Source organism: Triticum urartu, chromosome 2 (assembly GCF_003073215.2).
Source record: "Triticum urartu cultivar G1812 chromosome 2, Tu2.1, whole genome shotgun sequence".
Lineage (NCBI taxonomy): Eukaryota > Viridiplantae > Streptophyta > Magnoliopsida > Poales > Poaceae > Triticum > Triticum urartu.
Genome location: NC_053023.1, coordinates 273,459,603 through 273,480,875, shown reverse-complemented (window position 1 = coordinate 273,480,875; position 21,273 = coordinate 273,459,603). Strand labels below are relative to the sequence as shown.

Below are 21,273 nucleotides of genomic sequence, written 5' to 3'. Positions count from 1 at the left end.
GGGCGTTTGTTGCCCGGCAAAATTTCGTCTCTTCGTGTTCTTGTCTGATCGTTCGTCGATCCTCGGTTCCAACATAAGAGGGGCTGAGCAAAAGCAGTAACTTAGCCAAACAACGGTTTGCTAGGAAGGTGGGTTAGAGGCTTGACATGGTAATATGAGAGGCATGATAAACAAGTGGTAGGTAGCGCGACATGGCGATAGAACAAACAACTAGCAAGCAAAGATAGAAGTGATATCGAGGGTAATGATCATCTTGCCTGTAGAGTTCTCAGAGTTGTCGAAAGCTTGCTCCTCGTAAACGTACTCAACAGATTCCTTGTTCACGTACTCGTCTTCTGGCTCTACCCAAAGCAAGAACACAAACAACGGAACAACAATCAATCACGGTGCAATGCACAAGCAACATGATGCAAGACATGGCATGGAATGCAAGTTATGATGTGCAATACACATGGGTACTCCGGAAGGGGAAATGATGATCAAAGGCATCAACTTGGCAAACCAAGAATGCCGCTGGAAAGATGGGGTGATTTCGGTCGAAAACGATATAAGGATCACTGGAAATGGATGCACGGTTTGCAAATGACAAGCAAAATAAGAACGATGCAAAACTGCGCTTAACAGCATCATAGCACTTAGGATGCAACAAGAAACTATACTCCAACACTCCAACATAGCAACAAAGCACATGGCCATAAAGTACACGGGAAGCTCTATAAATCATGGACACTGAGCTCCTTCTAGAACTCACTAGAACAAGCCTAAAATAGCATGGTAAAAATGTGAATGATAACAGCTTCACAGACTTGCTGAAAATACTAAACATGGCATAAGCAACATCAGGTAGCAATATTTAGAGCTAGCAAACAACATGCTACAGGAACATATCATGGCAAACAAAGGCATGACATGCTAGTACTAAAGGCAAAGATGAAAATTCCCTTACTGAACTTTAACCAAAGATGTATGAAAAATATGGTAGCACCCATGCAAACATGGCAAAAGATATGATCAGTTTCAGACTTGGAAGAAAAACAGAGCATGGCAGAAACAGATTCATGATAGCAACTTTACAAGCTCATGCCACTCACCACAATGCATTTCATGGCATCACAAGGTAACCATCAGTAAGAAGACACAATTATGAAGCTAAACATGGCAAGAGCAAGTTCATAGGGTGCATGGAGCACTAGCAAAACATATGGCAAAAATGAACTTCATGTTAACAATTTGCCAGCAACAATATTTAGCAAAAGTAGAGCATGGTAATGACAAGCTAGAGTACTCCATAATTGCAACCAGAGGCATGAATCGATAGAGCATAACCACATCTTCAAAACACTCTTACTGAACTACATTAAAATATGCATGGATCTACTTGGGGCGACAAGTTTACATAACAACAAAATGTAACAGGAAAAGGACTTAGCAAAATTACTAAGTGTCTGAAATCAGCAATATCATGAAGCCTACTTTGCATGCGTGTGCTAGTCATCACAGAGCTCATAAAAATACAAGGCTTGCACCACTGTAAAGATGGCATGGAGGTGCTTCTAAAACATGTAGACATCATGCTCATAGGATGCACACACAAAATGTAACGAAAATGACAAATCGGCAAGTTATGTTGAATTCCAGCAGACAATATCATACAACACTTTTGCAACGAAGATTAGGGCATCAATATGGACAGTAACATGCATGCAAATGGCATTAACATGAAGAGCATCACGAGACGAACATTTCGATATATCATATGCGCAAATCGGAGCTATGAGCATGGAGATATGACATGATGAACATGGGCACATAATGTGAGCATTTCGGGACTTAGAGAAAAAACAAGGGGTCAACCTCAGATCTAGGGTTGCACGGGTCTCGAGGTCGGCCGGAGATCGGTCAACGGTGGCGGCTCGGCTTGAGCTCCGGTGAGGTGGGAGATCGGCGATGAGGTGGCCGGGGACGGGCGCGGACATCGAGGCAGGGCGGATCTGGCCTTGGGGCCGCCGGATCCGCGAGGAAGGGCGGCGCCGGAGCCGGGTGGCGGAGCTTGCCGGCGTCGGGGCGAAGCGGCGGAGCTTGGCCGGCGCGGTTGAAGACGGGCGGCGGCGGGCGTGGGCCGGGGAGGGCCTCCCGCGGGCCGAGTGGGCCGGCGGCGGTGGGCGGTGGCGGAGGCCACGTGGCGGCTCAGGAGTGGCCGCGGGTGCCGTCGCGGACACGTCCGACGGCACGGAGGAGTCGCAGACATGTCCGGCAGCACGAAGGAGGTGGAGCTAGGGTTTGATCATGATTTTTGGGGGGAGAGGCATATATATAGGTAGGGGGAGCTAGGAGAGTCCAAATGAGGTGCGGTTTTCGCCCACACGATCGTGATCCAACGACGGAGAGCATGGAGGGGGTTTAGATGGGCTAGTTGGTTGTTTTGGAGGTGTGCTAGGCTGCAAAGAGAGAGGCTTTTGCGGTTACCCGGTTAACCGTTGGGGCATCAAACGACCTCCAAATGGAATGGAATTTGACAGGCGGCCTACCAGTAATGTACCAAGGCCACTCGACAAATCTCGACCCACTCCGAGAACGTTTTTCTCCCGCTCACAAAACGAGATCTGAGAGGTGCAACGGGTGCATGTGGGAGTGTCAGATCGCGAAACGGACAACGGGGAAAATGACCGGATGCATGAGACGAACACGAATGCAAATGAGATGCACATGATGACATGAGATGAAATGATGACATGAACAAAATGCAAAACGAAGACAAAAACCCAACCACAAAGGAAAATATCATATCACATAGCCGGAAATGAGAAGAGTTGGAGTTACAATTATGGAAGTTACATCCGGGGCGTTACTGTAACGCCCTCGATGCGGCTATATCTCCTACGTGTCGAAGCACGACTTAGAGGCATAACCGCATTGAAAGCAATGTCGTAAGTAAGGTAATCTTCACAACAACCCATGTAAATAGATAAAAGAGGAAAAAGTACATAGTTGGCTTACACTCGCCACGTCACACAAATACATGAATAACATTACAATCATCCAATACACTCATGGTCCGACTACGGTACCAAAATAAAAGATCACCCCCCACATGTGACACGGTCCCCGATCGCCTCAACTGGGCACCACTACTTATCATCTGGGAAAGACACATAATAACGACGAGAGTCTTCATCGAACTCCCACTTGAGCTCAAGCGCATCGTCTGGAACGGTATCATCGGTCCCTGCATCTGGTTTTGGAAGTAAACTGTGAGTCACGGGGACTCAGCAATCTCGCACCCTTGCGATCAAGACTATTTAAGCTTATAGGTAAGGTAAGGTATGATGTGGAACTGCAGCAAGCGACTAGCATATATGGTGGCTAACCTATTCGCAAAAGAGAGCGAGAAGAGAAGGCAACACACGGACGAAGAACTATGATCAAGAAGTGATCCTAGAACAACCTACGTCAAGCATTACTCCAACACCGTGTTCACTTCCCGGACTCCGCCGAAAAGAGACCATCACGGTTACACACGCGGTTGATTCATTTTAATTAAGTTAAGTTTCATGTTATCTACAACCGGACATTAACAAATTCTCATCTGCCCATAACCGCGGGCACGGCTTTCGAAAGTTCAAAACCCTGCAGGGGAGTCCCAACTTAGCCCATCACAAGCTCTCACGGTCAACGAAGGATATTCCTTCTCCCGAGACATTCCGATCAGACTCGGCATCTTGGTTTTACAAGACATCCTTGATAATGGTAAAACAAGTCCAGCAACACCGCCCGAATGTGCCGACAAATCCTGATAGGAGCTGCACATATCTCGTTCTCAGGGCACACTCAGATGAGACTAGCTACGAGTAAAACCAACCCTCAAGTTTTCCCGAGGTGGGCCCGCAGACAGCTCAGTCGGACCAACACTCAGAGGAGCACTGGCCCAGGAGGGTTTAAATAAAGATGACCCTTGGGCTCCGGAAACCCAAGGGAAAAAGAGATTAGGTGGCAAATGGTAAAACCAAGGTTGGGCATTGCTGGAGGAGTTTTATTCAAGGCGAACTGTCAAGGGATTCCCATTATAACCCAACCGCGTAAGGAACGCAAAATCCGGGAACATAACACCGATATGACGGAAAGTAGGGTGGCAAGAGTGGAACAAAACACTAGGCATAAGGCCGAGCCTTCCACCCTTTACCAAGTATATAGATTCATTAAGATAAACAAGATAATATGGTGATATCGCAACAATAAACAATGTTCCAACAAGGAACGATCTCCAATCTTCACCTGCAACTAGCAACGCTATAAGAGGGGTTGAGTAAAGCGGTAACATAGCCAAACAACGGTTTGCTAGGACATGGTGGGTTAGAGGTTTGACATGGCAATTTGGAAGGCATGATAAGCAAGTGGTAGGCATCGTAGCATAGACATAGTAAAAGAGCGAGCATCTAGCAAGCAAAGATAGAAGTGATTTCGAGGGTATGATCATCTTGCCTGCAAAGTTGTCAGAGTTGACTTGATCCTCGTAAGCGAACTCAACGGGCTCCTCGTTCACGAAATCGTCTTCCGGCTCTACCCAAACAAGAACAACAAGCAAACGGAACACAATCAACCACGTGCAATGCTCAAACAACATGATGCAAACATGATATGCTATGCGGGATGCGATATGTGATGCGTATGCAAGATTTGACAAAGAATGATTGAACCTGGCCTCAACTTGGAAATTCAAGAGTGCCACTGGAAAGGTGAGGTGATTTCGGTTGAAATCGATATAAAGATCACCGGAATCGGATGCACAGTTTGAAAATGGCAAGCAAAACAAATATGACACCGGTCTGCGATAATCAGCAAGTAGCCATCTAAATGCATCAAGATAAGTATGCTACAGCACTCAAACATGACAACAAAATACATGACAGGGATCCCCTCATGATGCTTGACAAAATATGAACACTGAGCTACGGCTAATTCATCCATTAACAGGTTTAAACAAGCATGGCAAAAGTGCAAATGATAACAGGTTTCAGACTCAGTGAAATTAACACAAGTCTGGAATTTAACATCAGGAAGCACACTTTAGAGCATGAAAACTACATGCTACAGGAACTTAACATGACAAAGCAAGGCATGGCATGAAGCTACTCAAAGCACTTAACAAAAGTCCCTTAGTGACCTTGAGCCAAAAGGGATCAGAAAATACAATTGCAAGCATGTGAATATGGCAAAAACATAAACAGATTCCAGACTTAGTGAAAAACTGGAGCATGCAAATCAGTTAACGAGTAGGCATGTTTACGAGCTCGAAGCACTCACTACAGAGCATGTCATGACAAACTAAGCATACACCCATCAAGAATACATAGCATAGAAGCTAGACATGGCAAGAACAACAACATAGCATGCACGGATCAATAGCAACATCCTCAGCAAAATCGCTAATCATGTCAACAATCTGCCAGGATTCATGATATAGCAAAAATAGAGCTCGATTGACTCAAGCTAGGGTGCTTCATAAATGCAAACAAAGACATGGATGGATAGAGCACCACAAGGTTAACAAAACATCCTTACTGATCATTCTCAAAAGAGGCACGGATCACTAGGAAACAACATGAACATATGGCATACTGACAATAACAGAACAAGGACTTAGTGAAATTCTAAGTCCCTGAAATCAGCATTACCGATTACACTACTTTGCAAGCTTGTGCTAGTTACCACACATATCACAAAAATACATGGTAAGCACCTCTGTAAAGATGGCATGGCATATAACAAAACTCATGAAGAGCTCAGAAGCATATCATGCACACATTAATCATGACAAAAATGACAAATATCTATTTGATGAAACAGATCTGGCAAATGTATCACATAGCCCTCTTTCAACAGCATTTCGGGCATCAAGATGAGCTCAAATAAAAATGATGCAATGAGATGAAATGATGTACTCGTCAAGACGAACATTTTGATATGCTACAGGCACAAATCGGAGCTACGGATGCAGAGATATAGCATGTCAAAGTTTGCATAAAGTTAGGGTTTGTAGGGAAAAAGTCAACCGTCTGGATTTTAGATCTGAGATCCAGATCCGAGCGCACTGTAGCTGCACGGCCGCCGAGGTCTGCCGGGTATGAAGAACGCGGTGGCCGGAGTTGCCAAGGTTGTCGGAGGAAGATGGCGTCGCCGGCGACGAGGAGGACGTCGGAGGTGGCGGTGGTGGCGCGCGGCGAGCTCAAAGGCGGCCGCGACGGTCGGCAATGGTGGTGGCGGTGGTCAGCGCCGGGGCCTGCGGTGGCGGGCGGCGCCGGCGTCGGGGAAGGCGGCGGCGGAGAGACGATGCGGCGGCGGGCGCCGATGGACCGGGGAGGGCCGGTCGCGGGCTCCCGGGTCGTGGGCACAAGCGGCGGCCAACGGGAGGCGGACACGTGGCGGCCGCGGAGGTAAGTCGGACGTGTCCGGCGGAGGTTTGTGTCCGGCGCGCAAAGAGAGGGAGGGATCTAGGGTTTGCCCGAAAATTTCGGGGGTGGACCTATTTATAAAGGTAGAGGGAGCTAGGAAGCTCCAAATGAGGTGCGGTTTGCGGCCACGCGATCGTGATCGAACGCTCTAGATGATGGAAGGGGTTTTGGTGGTTTTTGGGCCAAATTGGAAGGGTGTTGGGCTGCAACACAAACCAGGCCTTCTCGGTCCCTCGGTTAACCGTTGGAGTATCAAACGAAGTCCAAATGGCACGAAACTTGACAGGCGGTCTACCGGTAGTAAACCAAGGCCGCATGGCAAGTCTCGGTCCAATCCGGAAATGTTTAACCCTCACACACGCAAAGAGGTAGAAAGGGGCACCGGAGGAGATAGGAGCGCCGGAATGCAAAACGGACAACGGGGAAAATGCTCGGATGCATGAGACGAACACGTATGCATATGCAATGCACATGATGACATGATATGAGATGCATGACAAAGGCAACAACACACGGAGACAAAAACCCGACACCAAGGAAAATAAAATAACTTAGGCCGGAAACGGCAAGAGTTGAAGATACAAATAAGGTAAATTACATCCGGGGTGTTACAGTTACATTTATATCTGTCAGGGCCCCAAACATTTTAGAACTATTAGCCTTTTATGTGTATACTCATAGTGAAACGTCGTTTCTATATTTGATTGTTTTCGTTCATATAGTACTATCTTAAAACTTATACACTAAATTTATTTTTCTGGTGCTTGTTCCAGGTTTACTCTGAGTGTCAGATTACTCTGAAGATACCAAAATCCATACTGTATGGTTCAGATTTTATGGTTATGGGATTTCCTTGGCGTACGAATGCCTATTATCTTCTGATGCAACTTGATGACAACCTCATGCCGGTTTTTTATTTGCTTGAGGTGCATATTGACGGAGAAGACAGGTTTAACATTGATACAACCACTGACACTAAAGAAGTTGTAAGGTTTAACAGAATTGACATTGGCCAGATGCAACTAGGTGAAGATGAATGCATTGCAAATCTTCTTGATGTAGAGAAATTGCAGGTGCTACAAAGCATGGAAGATGGGTCTCCCAGGCATAGTGAAATTGATGAGTCTCTTCCTCTAAAGCCTTCATTTTCTTCTGTTGTTAAGGCAGTATTAGGATATGAGCGAGATTCTCCAAGTAAGGAAAATTGGCTGTCTTATAGTTCGCCCTCAACTCATTTGAGTTCTCAAAAAGTTGTCCGTCAGGGGGTTAGCCGTAGAGCTGGCCCACCTGAACTGGATGATGAGTTACTACATTCTAACATTGACACAGCAAAAGTCACTTCTGGTGTCACTTTGGACAGTTATCTGCTGAGTAATTTGAAGTCTGCATATAGTACAGAGACCTCCGTTTTGGTCCCTGCAGGTGATCATCCATCCAAGCTATCAGCTTGTTAATTCGGTCATGACTTGAGCTAATTTAGATCTCGAGAAATCATGTTATTCTGGATGAAAATAAATCTCCTTGCCTTGATTTCTCAAATAATCCAAACTATAGTACTGTGCACATTAACCAAAATTAGAATTTTTAGTCTCTGATATTCAAATAGCTTTTTATGTAAAATAAAGAGGTTTTCTTCTTAATGTTATGCTTTTATTTGGAAATTGTCAGGTTTGGAGAATATCTCCGCTTTACGCTCTGAAGTTCCATCTGGAAAGAGATATCTTTCAGAGTTCTTGTTGAACATCCCATCATTACAGCGATCAATAATCAGTGGTGGGCCAAGAAAGAGAAGAAAACTGCCAGAAGATGCAAGCAGCGTGCAATCTCGAACAACACTCACCTATGGAACTATACTGAGAGAAGGAAATTGTTGTATTACAGAAAATATATATGCTTCTGTGCTTCTTCAAGTCATAAAGCATTGTTCGCTTCGTATCAAATATGCTCAACTGACTACCCAGATGAATTCTCTTAACATTCCATATGTAGAAGAAGTTGGTCTGGGGACACCCTCCTCTAATCTTTGGTTACGGCTACCTTTTGCTCAAGATGGTTCTTGGAAACACACATGCTTACGTCTTGGTGAAGCTGGAAGCATGTCATGGGGTGTTAGGATCAACGATCCATATTATGCTGCACTGTGGGAACTTCATGGAGGCAGCAATACTACAGAATGGGGTTCTCGTGTTCGCATTGCAAACACTTCTGAGATGGATTCACACATCTCTTTTGACTATGATGGGGTCACTTTGACTTACAACTCTGTTGAGGCTGATAGTATACAGCGGCTTGTCTCAGAATTACGACGACTTTCAAATGCTCGTGTATTTGCTTGTGGAATGCGGAGGTTGGTTCGTGTTAAAGTAGATGAGAAATTAGTTGAGAATCAGTTAGCTACAAAGGCAAAGTTACATGCAAGAAAAGGTTTCAGGAACAGGTTATCGGACCAGATGGCTAAAAATTTCCGGATTAACGCTGTTGGTTTGATGAACTTGTGGTTCAGTTATGGTGCCAATGCCATGCCCATGGTTCACTTTGTTGTCGAGTGGGAGGCCGGTAAGGTTGGCTGCACAATGCGTATTTCACCAGATCATCTTTGGCCACACACAAAGGTATGGTTTTTAGATACAAGCGTACTGCATCACAGTATATGCAACTGTGCATTACATTACTGCATGTTTGGCTGACTTGTGATTATGCTTCATTTGGGGTAACATGTTGACTGAAGTTTTATATTTGAAAATGCATCACCTCATTTACTAGATTGGATATTGATAAAGATCTCAGTGAGGTTGGTATAATAGGCATCAGTACGGTGTGCAGTTGTGCATGCTTTCCTTTTTTAACTGCAGTCATCTCAGTGATTAAACTACATTTGTTCTCAATCCACTTTATAGTCACTTGACCCTTCCCCGACCCTGCGCAAGTGGGGGCTACGTGCACCGGGCTGCTCACTTTATAGTCACTTGCATCCAACTGAACTATTCGACTTCTTTAAAAGTTTAGATACTGTTTTTGTTCAGATATGATGTTGTTTTGTACTACCTCTGTCTCAAAATATGAGACGTTTTGCAGCGTCTCAAAATATAAGACGTTTATATTTTGAGACGGAGGTAGTATTTGTTAGTCTTACATGGAAACTGTTGATCAAAGTGCATATTTTTATGTTTGGAATACTAGCAGTTACCATGGCATGTTTTATTTGTAACTTGAAGTTGTCAAATACTGGTGGTTTAAATTTGGTTTCCTTGTCTGCAGCATTTGGTTCATGAACAAAATTGAAATGCAGCATTGGTCGATTTAAGCTCAGTTTGACCAAAATGTGATCACAGAATATCATTATTTGCATGATTCTTTTTTTACTGAGAAAGTGCAGAGAGTTCTGCCAATCTATGTGTTGCGCCAGACTTTTGAATTTTCTACTTAGGCATTCTAAACTATGAACAAGACTTGGCATACTTCTATACGAAATTTGCACGAGATATTGTCAATCTTTTGTTTAATCATGTTTCCATAATGCAGTTTTTGGAGGATTTTGTGAATTGCAATGAGGTGGCATCATTTTTGGATTGCATCAGACTGACAGCAGGTCCTTTACTTTCCCTTGGTGGTGCAATTCGTCCTGCAAAGATGCCTGCTGTCCCTGCTGTTTGCGGTTCTGCACAAAAGCAAAACAATGTTCTTTTGGCAAATGGTTCGTCATCAACTACTGTGCATATAAACAGTCATGATGCTCAGACTTCCTCTATGCTCTCTGCTGTAGGCCGGACTGGTCATGGACTAGTTCCTAGTTCTTTGATGCCTTTTGATGTTTCTGTTGTGCTCCGTGGGCCATACTGGATACGCATTATATATCGCAATAAGTTCTCTGTTGACATGCGCTGCTTTGCTGGGGATCAGGTCTGGCTGCAGCCAGCAACCCCTCCAAAAGGTGGGCCTTCAATTGGTGGATCTTTACCTTGTCCACAATTTCGACCATTCATAATGGAACTTATTGCTCAGGGTCTAAATACTCTTGAGCCGAGCTTTCTGAATGCTAGACATACTAGTGCCAATACTTCATCTGGAAGTCAACAGGTAGTTACTACTACAAATCGCTTGAGTGGTGGTACTCCTGGGGGAATTAAGCTAACTTCAGGTGTTGGTTGTCAGATAGCAGCTAGTGTGAGTAGAGCAGGCAATGCCACACTACCTTCAGGAGACGGAGCTCCTGCACACCTTTCTCCTGACACTAACCTTCCTGTGCATATGAAAGGAGAATTGAACACAGCTTTTATCGGGCATGGAGATGATGGTGGCTATGGTGGTGGCTGGGTCCCTCATGCTGCCCTTAAGAAGGTGTTGCGAGGCATTCTCAAGTACCTTGGAGTTCTATGGTTGTTTGCGCAATTGCGTGATATTCTGAAAGATATATTGGGGTCAGTTTTGAAAGATAATGAAGGTGCACTTCTGAATTTGGATCAAGAACAGCCAGCGCTGCGCTTCTTTGTGGGGTAAGACGCAATTTATTCATATATTAGCATGGTATCTACTCCCTCCGTTCCTAAATATAAGTCTTTCTAGAGATTACAATAGGAACTACATACGGATGTATATAGACATATTTTAGAGTGTAGATTCACTCATTTTGCTCCGTATGTAGTCCCTTTTGGAATCTCTAGAAAGACTTATATTTAGGAATGGAGGGAGTACAAGAAAGCCAAGATATCCCCAACTTTTATACTTTACAGAAAGCCAAAATATCCCCAGCTTTTCTGATATGTTAATGGCCTAATATGATGCAATTGGACGACTAGATGCGTGTTATTAGAACACAGTTGCACATGGAAAGTTCCCAGAGTTGTGCAAATTTTTCTTATCATTCTTTACATTAATCTTGTCCTATTTTTAATGTTTAGTTTTTCTTGTTCATATATATTGTACTCCCTTCGTCCCAAAATAAGTGTCTCAACTCTGTACTAACTTTAGTACAAAATTGTACCAAGGACGGAGTGAGTACAAAAGAAGGGATGGATGTCAAGGGTTGAAGTAGGGATTTTTAGGTGAAAGATGAGACCATAGATTTGGGCGATAAACTTTGGAAGGAGAATTGATCCATTCTTCTGAACAGAAACAATTCTGCTTTTCCTATAAATTAGGCAGTTCGCCCCCCAACAAATTTGATCTGGTTAACAGGATGCAGGGAAAACTTGTTCTTATCACTATATACCAGATGCTAAGAAAAGAGGGCAGCGAGGGCGATGGCTCCGCTCCTGCCTAGCTCCGCTCCCACCCTCTAGCCCCTCTGAGACGCCCCTGCCTGCCGCTGTCGCTCTACGCCGGCAGCCCACCCCTAGCCCTCCCCTTCCCCCCTCGCCCTTGCCATGGAGGCCCCAGGCGCCGACCCTGCTGACCGCCGGGTGACCCTCTCCGGCGAGCGCGTGTCCTCAGGCGACCGCTGGCTCAGCTCGGAGAGCGAGTCCTCGGCGCGTTCCTACCGGGACGTCGCGCTCACCCCGCCGGCCCCTGCTGCGCCGCCGGCTGCCAGAGCCCCCGGCCGCACCTTGCCGGCCGCCCGCATGCCCAGGCAACGCCTTGGCCCCCGCTCGGAGGTACACCGCGTTTCAGCCACCGCGGCGCAGGAATCGCCGTCGCCGCCCGAGCCAGGACGGCACCGCCAGCCACTCGCCGCCTCGCCGTCGCAGCCCGTCTCCGGAGGAGGTTGCTGGGCTGTGCTTCAGATGCCTCGACCACCGCCAACGGGTTCGTGATTGCACCAACGACGTCCGATGCAGATGCTGCCTCACCTCAGGCCATGAGTCTTGCGACTGCGACGTCTGACGCAACGACGGCGCGCGACCTCGCCGTAACGCCCCTGGCCGTGCCCCCCCCCCCCCCCCCCCCCGCCCCCCCCCCCCCCCCCCCCCCCCCCCCCCCCCCCCCCCCCGTCCCCAGTCCCGCGCCCCGACGTGCCCGTGCGGGTCATCATGGCGCAGTCCACGGAGATGGAGGAGTCCGAGCGGGTCCTTGGCCGTGCCATGGTGGCATCCATCACCAGCAACAGCCCGCAGGTGGCCACAGCCGAGGTGGCCGAGCTGCTTTACCGCTCCCTCGAGCTCTCCGAAGGCGACTTCACCGTGCACGTGCACCACCTCGAGGACTTCCTCATCCTCTTCTCCTCCCTGGACACCATGCGTCGTCTCAACGGCGAGCACTTCATCAGCTCTCCACGGTTTGCGTTGTCGCTGCGGCCCCGGTGCAAGCTCGCGCATGCTGGCGCCGGCGGGTTTGAACACCGCGTCGAGCTCGAGCTCCGCGGCATCCCCGCCCAAGCTTGGCACCTTTCCACCACCGAGCACATCCTCGGAGAGAGTTGCTGGGTCGAGCGGCTGCACCCCCGCACGCGCTCTCGCGAGGACCTGGCCGTCTTTTGCCTGTCCGCTCGCGTGCACGACCCAGCCGACATCCGCCGCGCCGCGATCCTGGAGATCGTCGAACTGCTGCCGGCCCGCATCCCCTCGGAGGCGCTGGAGGTCAGGACGCTCACGTACCCTGTCTCCATCGCGCTCACACGCACCACCCCGCTCCGGGCGCCTCCTCCCGGTGCCCAGGCTAACGACGACCCCGGCAGAGGCGGCGCCGGCAATGGACACGGCCAAGGCCAGGGCCCCGGTCATGGTCGGGCAAGGTGCCGTGGCCGGAAACGAAGGCGTACCGATGCTGCGCCGGGCGGCCGGGTGGATGGCATGGCCATGGACGCGCCTGCTTGGCGCGCCAGCGACCGCTCTGGCCGGACCGATGGGCTGAACACGGCGGCCTCCTGGCCCCGGCCGGCAACGGTCGCGGCGGCGGCGTCTCCAGTCCGACCGTCCCGGGACGGCATGCTGTCGTGGCCGGGTCAGCTGGGCCCTGTTCATTCTCGTCACCGGGCCAAAAGAGGAAAAGGAAAGGGCCCACAGCTGCAGGATTTGGCAGCAGATCCTACGCGAGCGGCCGTCGCACCCAATGATGACGTGCGTCGGTTGCGCAGGGGCCAGCTGGCGTGCTTTCACCGGTCGCTGAGGAGCCGGAAGGCCCGGGAAGTTCAAATTTGGGCTCCTCCCACGATCCCGAGGACGATTCCGCGGGTCCCGCTTCTGCCGCTGCTGATCTATCACCGTGTCGGGATCTTGCCCTTTTGAGTCAGATCCCAGACTCGCAGCCCGTGGCGCCAGGAGCTTCAGAACGGCCAGGATCGCTTGCCGCCTTGTCGGGGCAAAGCAGCGACTCGCGTACCCATGTCGATCCTGCGGGCCCAGACACCCCCGCTGACCGGTCATCGGTGTCCCCCGCCCCCACTTCTGCGGCTCTGGCGGGAGGAGACGCGCTGGTTGCCGCCCAAACTGCCATCGCACTAGCGGCCGTGCCCCCCATTGCAGCGCCATTGATGGGCCTGATGGGCCAAATGGGGCTGGGCCGCTCCATGCTATGGCCGAATCCCCAACCGCGCTCCCTCTTGCAGCTGATGCCGGGCCGCCCGCCATTGGGCTGCCGGAAGCCGGGGTCCAGAGGCCAATCTCCATCCTGCAGAGGCCCAGAGGACCCTCCACGCCAACGCCCAACGATGTTCAGCGATCGCCTGCACCTGCACCTGAACCCTGTTCTCCGGCATCGGGACGGTTCGCATCGCCACCGATCACGATGCGCCGTTCACGCAGCCGTGCGACCACGCAGTAGGCCTGGACGCTTGGCGAGTTTCTGGCCGCGGCCACGAAGCACATCAGCGCGTCACTGCCGACTCTCGGGAAGAGGCCACGTCGCCCCCTCAACTTTGCCCCATAGCGAGGCCGCTCCGCGGCTACGGCCGCACCCGTGGCGGTGCCGCCAACGGCAGAAAGGAGGGCCCATGTGCAGATCATATGCACATTGGGGATCGTTGGCACCAACCAGAAGATCACTGCCATCGAGATGAAGGCCTACGACGACATGTTCGCGGCGCCAATCCCCCTGTCCGTGCTCAAGGCCATCGCTGCCCTGGTCGATAGGGAGATCCCAGCGTGCTTCGCCTCTCCCACTCGCACGGCCGTTGCCGGCGACAGTTAGGTCTGCCGGCCACTCATTGTCGACCTCTTGTTCATGGATCACGGACTAAAAATCGCTGTTTGGAATGTACGCGGCCTCAACTCGCGCGCCCGACGTAGTGCCATCCGCTCCCTGTTGGGCACTACCGGATCCTCCATTGTATGCCTTCAGGAAACAAAGATGGCTTTGATCTACTCGCCCACTGTGCTTGACATTCTCGGCTCCGAGTTCGACGACTTCACATACCTGCCGGCTGATGGCACGCGAGGCGGCATTCTCTTGGCCTGGAAGAGCAGGGCTGTCACGATCTCCGACCCGCTGTTCACGCGGAATGCGCTCACGGCCAAGGTATCCGTGGCCTCCGGGACGCCGTGGTGGCTGACGACGGTCTACGGACCCCAAGACGACGCGGATAAAATCTTGTTCCTCCAAGAGCTGCGCGATATTCGGGCGGCATGCCCCGGCCCATGGATGCTATGTGGTGATTTCAACCTCATATACCGCGCCGAGGACAAGAACACGGGTGGCCTGCATCGGCGCATGATGGGTAGATTCCGCCGCGCCATCAACGACCTCGCCTTGAAGGAGATATATCTCAACGGGCGTCGCTTCACATGGTCGAATGAGCAATCGCCGCCCACGCTAGTGCACCTTGACCGCGTCCTTTGCACGTCGGACTGAGAAGATGCGCACGGCGAATGCCACCTCCGGTGCCTCGCTTCGGTCGTGTCGGATCACTGTCCGCTGCTGCTTGATTGCTCCCCCATGCCGGCAGCGCACAAACGCTTCCACTTCGAGGACTATTGACTCAGACTTGACGGCTTCCATGACACCGTTACCGCGGCGTGGAGCTCGGTGCATGACGACGACCCATTCCGGCGGCTGGTCAAGCGTCTCCAGGCCACTGCTCGCCGCTTATCAAGCTGGAGCGCCAAGGCCACGGGCAACATTCGGGACAAACTTGCCATATCCCGTGAGCTGATCATGCGCTTTGACAAAGTGCGGGAGGACCGAGTGCTCTCGCCTCCGGAGGAATGGCTCCGCAAGCAGCTCAAGCTCGCCTACCTCGGCATGGCATCCATGGAGCGCACGATCGCTCGGCAGCGTGCCCGGATCGCGTCTCTTAAGGATGGCGACGCCAACATGAGCTTCTTCCACCGGCAATGCTCCTATCGGCGTCAGAAGAACCGCATATATAGCCTCGACGTCGACGGGCAGGTGCTCACGGATCATGAGGAGATGGTCAACGCAGTGTTTTTACACTTCGATGGCTTGTTGGGCACTGCTGTAGACCGGGCGCACACGCTGGACCTTTCTCAACTCATCGCGCCCGGCGACCTCGCATGCCTAGACGCGCCCTTCAGCCAGGAGGAAATATGGGACGCGGTCAAACGCATGCCGGTGCGCAAAGCACCCGGACCGGATGGCTTCACCGCGGAGTTCCTGCGCGCCTGTTGGAGCATCATCCGCCATGACATATGGGACGTCTTCGAGCTGCTATACACGCTGCGTGGCCGCGGGTTCAGCAAGCTTAACCAAGCGCTGCTAACCTTGCTGCCTAAGCGCGCGGACGCTCACAAGCTTGGTGACTACCGGCCGATCTGCCTGATCCACATTGTGGCCAAGATCTTCGCGAAGGTCCTGTCATTGCGCCTCGCCCCCAAACTCGACACCCTAGTCAGCCGCAACCAAAATGCGTTCATTGCCGGACGTAGCCTCCACGACAACTTTGTTCTAGTCCGGAAATCCCTCAAGATGCTGCACCAACTTGGCGCGCCCAGGATCATGCTAAAGCTCGACCTCACACGCGCCTTCGACTCCATCTCATGGCCATTTCTCTTTCAAGTGCTGCGCCAGTATGGGTTCGGGGAGCGATTCCGGGAGTGGCTGGCCATTCTACTCTCCTCGGCTAGCACGCGGGTCATGGTCAATGGAGTCCCCGGCCCTCCAATCTGGCACCGTCGCGGCCTGAGACAAGGCGACTCCACCTCCCCACAACTCTTTGTGCTGGCGGTGGACACCCTTGGGAGGCTGATGCGTCTCGCTCTACAAACGGGTATCCTCCAGCAGCTGCACCCCCGGCGAGCCATCCCGACGATATCTCTTTGCGCCGACGATGTGATGCTTTTCTGCCATGCCACTACCGAGGAAATTGCCGCTGTCAAAGGCATCCTGGACGTGTTCGGTACGGCGTCTGGGCTACGGGTGAATTACGCGAAGAGCTCGGCCACGATCCTTCATGCCGACGACTACGGCGAGGGGCTGTTGGAGCCACTTGGGTGCCCCGTCATGGCCATGCCGGCCACCTATCTGGGCATCCCGCTCTCCACTCGCCACCCATCCGCAACCCAGCTGCAACCCCTCGTCGACGCGGTGGCGGGCCGACTACCCTCCTGGAAAGCTTGGTTGATGAACAAAGCAGGACGACTAGCGCTCGTCAAGTCAGTGCTTAGCGCGATACCGATCCATCAACTGCTAGCGCTAGCGCCTCCAAAGAAAACCCTGAAGCAACTGGAGAAGATTCAGCGTGGTTTTCTTTGGGCCGGCTGCGCGGACGCCCACGGTAGTCACTGCCACGTCAACTGGCGCCGGGTCTGCCGTCTGCTCGAATATGGTGGCCTCGGCGTCCGGGACCTCGAGCGCACGGGACTATCACTCCGGCTGCGCTGGCTATGGCTCGCGCGCACGGACACGGATCGAGCTTGGCAGGGGCTGGACCTGCAATTCACGACGGAGGAGCGCGCGCTCTTTTACGCCTCCACGACCATGGCCATCGGTGACGGCAGGACAGCCCTTTTCTGGGAGGACCGCTGGCTCGGCGGCCAATCCGTCCACGAGCTCGCGCCAATGCTTTTCCAGTGCATCTCCAAACAGCGCAGGAAGTCCAGAACGGTGGCGGAGGCCCTTGCCGGCAACAGCTGGGCGCGTGGCATCCATGGCCTGCTCGGCCTCCCGGAGATTGGACAGTACCTTAAGCTCCGGCACCTAGTTCAGCATGTCGAGCTGTCCAATGAGCCGGACAGGCTGCTCTGGAGATGGACAGCCAACGGCGTTTACACAGCCCAATCTTGCTACCGGGCAACCTTCCAGGGCGCGACGAGCTGCAATTCCTGGAAACTCATTTGGAGGAGCTGGGCACCGCCCAAGGTGAAGTTCTTCCACTGGTTGGCGTGTCAAGATCACTGCTGGACCACGGAGAGACTCGCGCGCCGTGGCCTGCAACACCACCCGCGGTGCCTTCTGTGCGACCAGGAACAGGAGACGATTGGGCACCTGATGCTTGCGTGCCCATTCACTAGGCAGACTTGGCATGAGGTCCTATCTTGGCTACGCCTACCGGCACCGGCGCCCGAGCACGACGGCTCGCTCATGGATTGGTGGCTGCGTGCAAAGGAACTCACACCGCCAGCGCTTCGCAAGGCGCTCAAATCTGTGGTGCTTTTGGTGCCGTGGATGATTTGGAAGCATAGGAATGCGTGTGTTTTCGACCATGTGAGGCCTTCGCTGAATGAGCTTGTAGACAGGATTAAAGACGAGACCCGATGTTGGGCAAAGGCCGGAGCTCAAGGGCTCAGGGTCGTTTTGCCACCATCCTGGGATGTCCACTGAGGCCTTCTTGGCTGTGTAAAACTACCTCCTAGGAGGATGTGAATTCCCCTTCCTTTCCAATGCAATGAAACACAAAAGCCATTTGCGTTTTCTCGAAAAGAAAAAGAGGGCAGCCTGGTGCACGTAGCTCCGCTTGTGTAGGGTCTGGGGAAGGGTCCGACCACTTTGGGTATTTTGTACGCAGCCTTTCCCTATGTTTCTGCAAGAGGGTGTTTTCAGGACTCGAATCCACGACTTCATGGTCACAAGGCAATATCTGTGCGCATCCTTGCATAGAGACGTGCCTAACAATTTTTTTATGTCCTTTGAGATGTTATCCCTAACAATAGTATGTAATTGGATAATCAGTGCAATGTTATCTCAAACAATGAACCCAGAAGATGAAATAGCAACCTTATGATCTTATCTAGTCTGGACGGTTGCTCGCTAAGAGCAATGATACAAGTACATAATCTTTTACTACATGTTAGATTGTAGATCAAAATGGTAGGATTAAGTGCTGGGATATACCAAGGGTCAAAATCACATTCATCGTAATCTATTTTATATTAGTATCACATCAGTCAATATGCACCAACATCGATGTAGATTCCTGAAGGAATATTGTACCTGAATGTATTCTGACTCGTTTTTCCTGCAGTGGTTATGTCTTTGCAGTTAGTGTTCAGCGAGTTCAACTGCACCTTCAAGTTCTTAATGTGAAGAGGTTTCACCACCAGCAACAGCAACAGCAAGCTCCTCAGAGCAGTGCTCAGGGAGAGCTAACACCATCTGAGATACATGAGATATGCGATTACTTTAGCAGATGTGTTGTCTGTGAACCTTATGATGCTTCTAGGATTGCTTCTTTTATCATGTTGCTTACTCTGCCCATTTCAGTTATACAAGAATTTGTAAAACTAATTACATGGAATAAAAGCTTGTCCGAGGCTCATGGGGACATCGCTGCTGCAGAGCGGGCACAGGCTGAACTTTGTTTGGAAAAGCATCCAAGATCAGTTTCAGATGATTATACTGAACCTTCTTTATTATCCAAGAGTAATATTCAGCATGACAGAGCCAACAATTCAGTAGATTTTACCCTAACTTTTGTGCTTGACCATAATCTTACACCACATGTGAGGACATCTGGTGGAGCTGCTTGGCTACCATTTTGTGTTTCTCTGAGATTAAGGTACACCTTTGGGGATACTAGTCATATCGCATACCTTGCAATGGATGGCAGCCATGGTGGTAGGTCTTGCTGGTTGCAACACGAGGATTGGGAGAGGTGTAAGCAGAGTGTTGTTAAAGCAGTGAAGACCGTGAATGGATCGCCAGCAGGTGGAGAGACAAGCCGAGGAAGGCTGCAAATGGTTGCTGAAATGGTCCAAAAGCAACTGCAACTGTGCCTAGTGCATTTAAGAGATGGCTCGCTTTCTGCTGGCTCAACTTGAGCATGAAATGCATATTTTGAATTCTTGTAGCCAGACTATGAGTTGTGTTTCTGGTAGTTGCTGACTTGCTCACTACTGAATAATTCACTGGATGTTTGATAATATGGTGGCTGACATACTGGTGTTTTCAGCTGAGGGCTCATGATGTTCCAGTTATTGGTTACTGGTACTCTATGGTGACTCATTGTTTGTTTTGTACAGCTCACCTTTGTAGCTAGTGTGCTGCTGATTAGACCTTAGAACCCCTGAAAAGCATGTTTGTGGAAGATGTACATCTCAGCTCTCAGGAGAAGAAGCAGCAGCATGTGTTGCCCAATGTCCCTCTGCAGTAGCAATGTCCCCATGAACCTTAGAACCCTGACTCAGAGGACTTGCCTAGTCCTTTCTTTGGCAGGAATTGGATTTAGATTCGAGATGCAGGGGCGGACTGCGATGGAGCTTGTTAAAGTGTTAGAGGGTAGGGTCGAACACTCGGTGTATGCCAGAATCTGACACAGGCTATGGCAGAGGTGAAAAGGGAACACAGTGGAAAGTTTTGGTTTCACTTAATGGTCTCCGACTCTGGTCTTCCCCTTATGTTTCCTCTCTTCCATGAAATCGACCCCGGTGAACTGTTGAAAACCTTGTAGATTTGAAGGTGTCTGCTTGGTTTCATACCCACAAGGAAGGCACAGCGGCTATGCTTGGTGTGATCACCGATATGCATGTGATGGTGGACTTGTTTCGAAGATGCTTACTTATGTTGCATGTATTGTTGACAATTCAGAAAGAGTGGAGATAAATTCCCATTTTTTTCTTGGATATGCCATTTCCTATGCAGCTTGGTTTGCGTACTATTTATTATAGGACGGCTGTGAGTGTTTAGATTCAGACTACCCATAGTGGGGAGTTAATTATACTAATAACATGCATATGTTATTAGTCTATATTACTATCCGAAGTAACATATTTGTGGTGTCATGCAACAATTTATTTATTAGCTGATAGACTCATTTTATCTTTATATGTGTGATGTTACCCGTAGTTTATTAACATGGTATTGAGGTTTTTCTTTTCTTTGAAAAGGACTCAAATTTGGGGTGTTTGTTTGGGTTGCAACTTCTTTGGCTGCAGTTGCAACGGCTCCGTATGGAAGGAGCGGCTGTAGCTGCTAGCTGTGGCTGAAAGGTTGAAGTTGAAGTGTAGTCGCTTGGTCGTTGTGCTGTAGTAGCCGCGTCTTGTTCTGAAATGTGCTGAAATGACCAAAATGTCCCGTGTCGTGCTGATTATACTGTTTTAACAATAAATGACCGGATTAAATTTTCTTTTGTTTGAAAATGGCTAATTATTTCACAGATTTGAACTGCATATTCACATAGTCGATCGACCTCTCTGTACTTTTATCACGAAAATATCACATGGTCACATAGTCGATGACACAGCTAGCACACAGAGCGCGCTACGCAAGCACAAGCACGCACCCAAACCTTGGACATCAATTAGCACTCCCTCCATTCGAAAAAGCTTGTCACTCCTTTCATCCGAAAAAGCTTGTCACATGGGACAAGCTTTTTCGAACGCAAGCACAAGCACGCACCCAAACCTTGGACATCAATTAGCACTCCCTCCATCTGAAAAAACTTGTCACATGGGACAAGCTTTTTCGAACGGAGGGAGTACATATCAATTAGCACATCATGGCTCATATACAAGTGCTCATAGACCGGCATTGTGCCTGAGCGAAGCAGCAGGACGAACCG

General features: G+C 50.1%; 1 protein-coding gene across 2 annotated transcripts in view; it reads left to right on the top strand.

Moving 5' to 3' along the window:
* Positions 1 to 20,537, top strand: part of LOC125537025 (mediator of RNA polymerase II transcription subunit 14-like) — a 41,401-nt gene extending 20,864 nt beyond the window's left edge. Inside the window, exons 5-9 of one of the 2 annotated variants that reach the window (XM_048700310.1) lie at positions 7,223 to 7,871; positions 8,118 to 9,061; positions 9,972 to 10,526; positions 10,602 to 10,942; positions 18,739 to 20,537. In XM_048700310.1, coding sequence (XP_048556267.1) covers positions 7,223 to 7,871; positions 8,118 to 9,061; positions 9,972 to 10,526; positions 10,602 to 10,942; positions 18,739 to 19,534 — 3,285 coding nt within the window. In that variant the 3' untranslated portion in view covers positions 19,535 to 20,537. Of the gene's footprint in view, positions 1 to 7,222; positions 7,872 to 8,117; positions 9,062 to 9,971; positions 10,943 to 18,738 lie in introns of both variants that reach the window. The other variant, XM_048700309.1, reaches the window with a different exon arrangement.
* Positions 20,538 to 21,273: the final 736 nt, after the last annotated feature.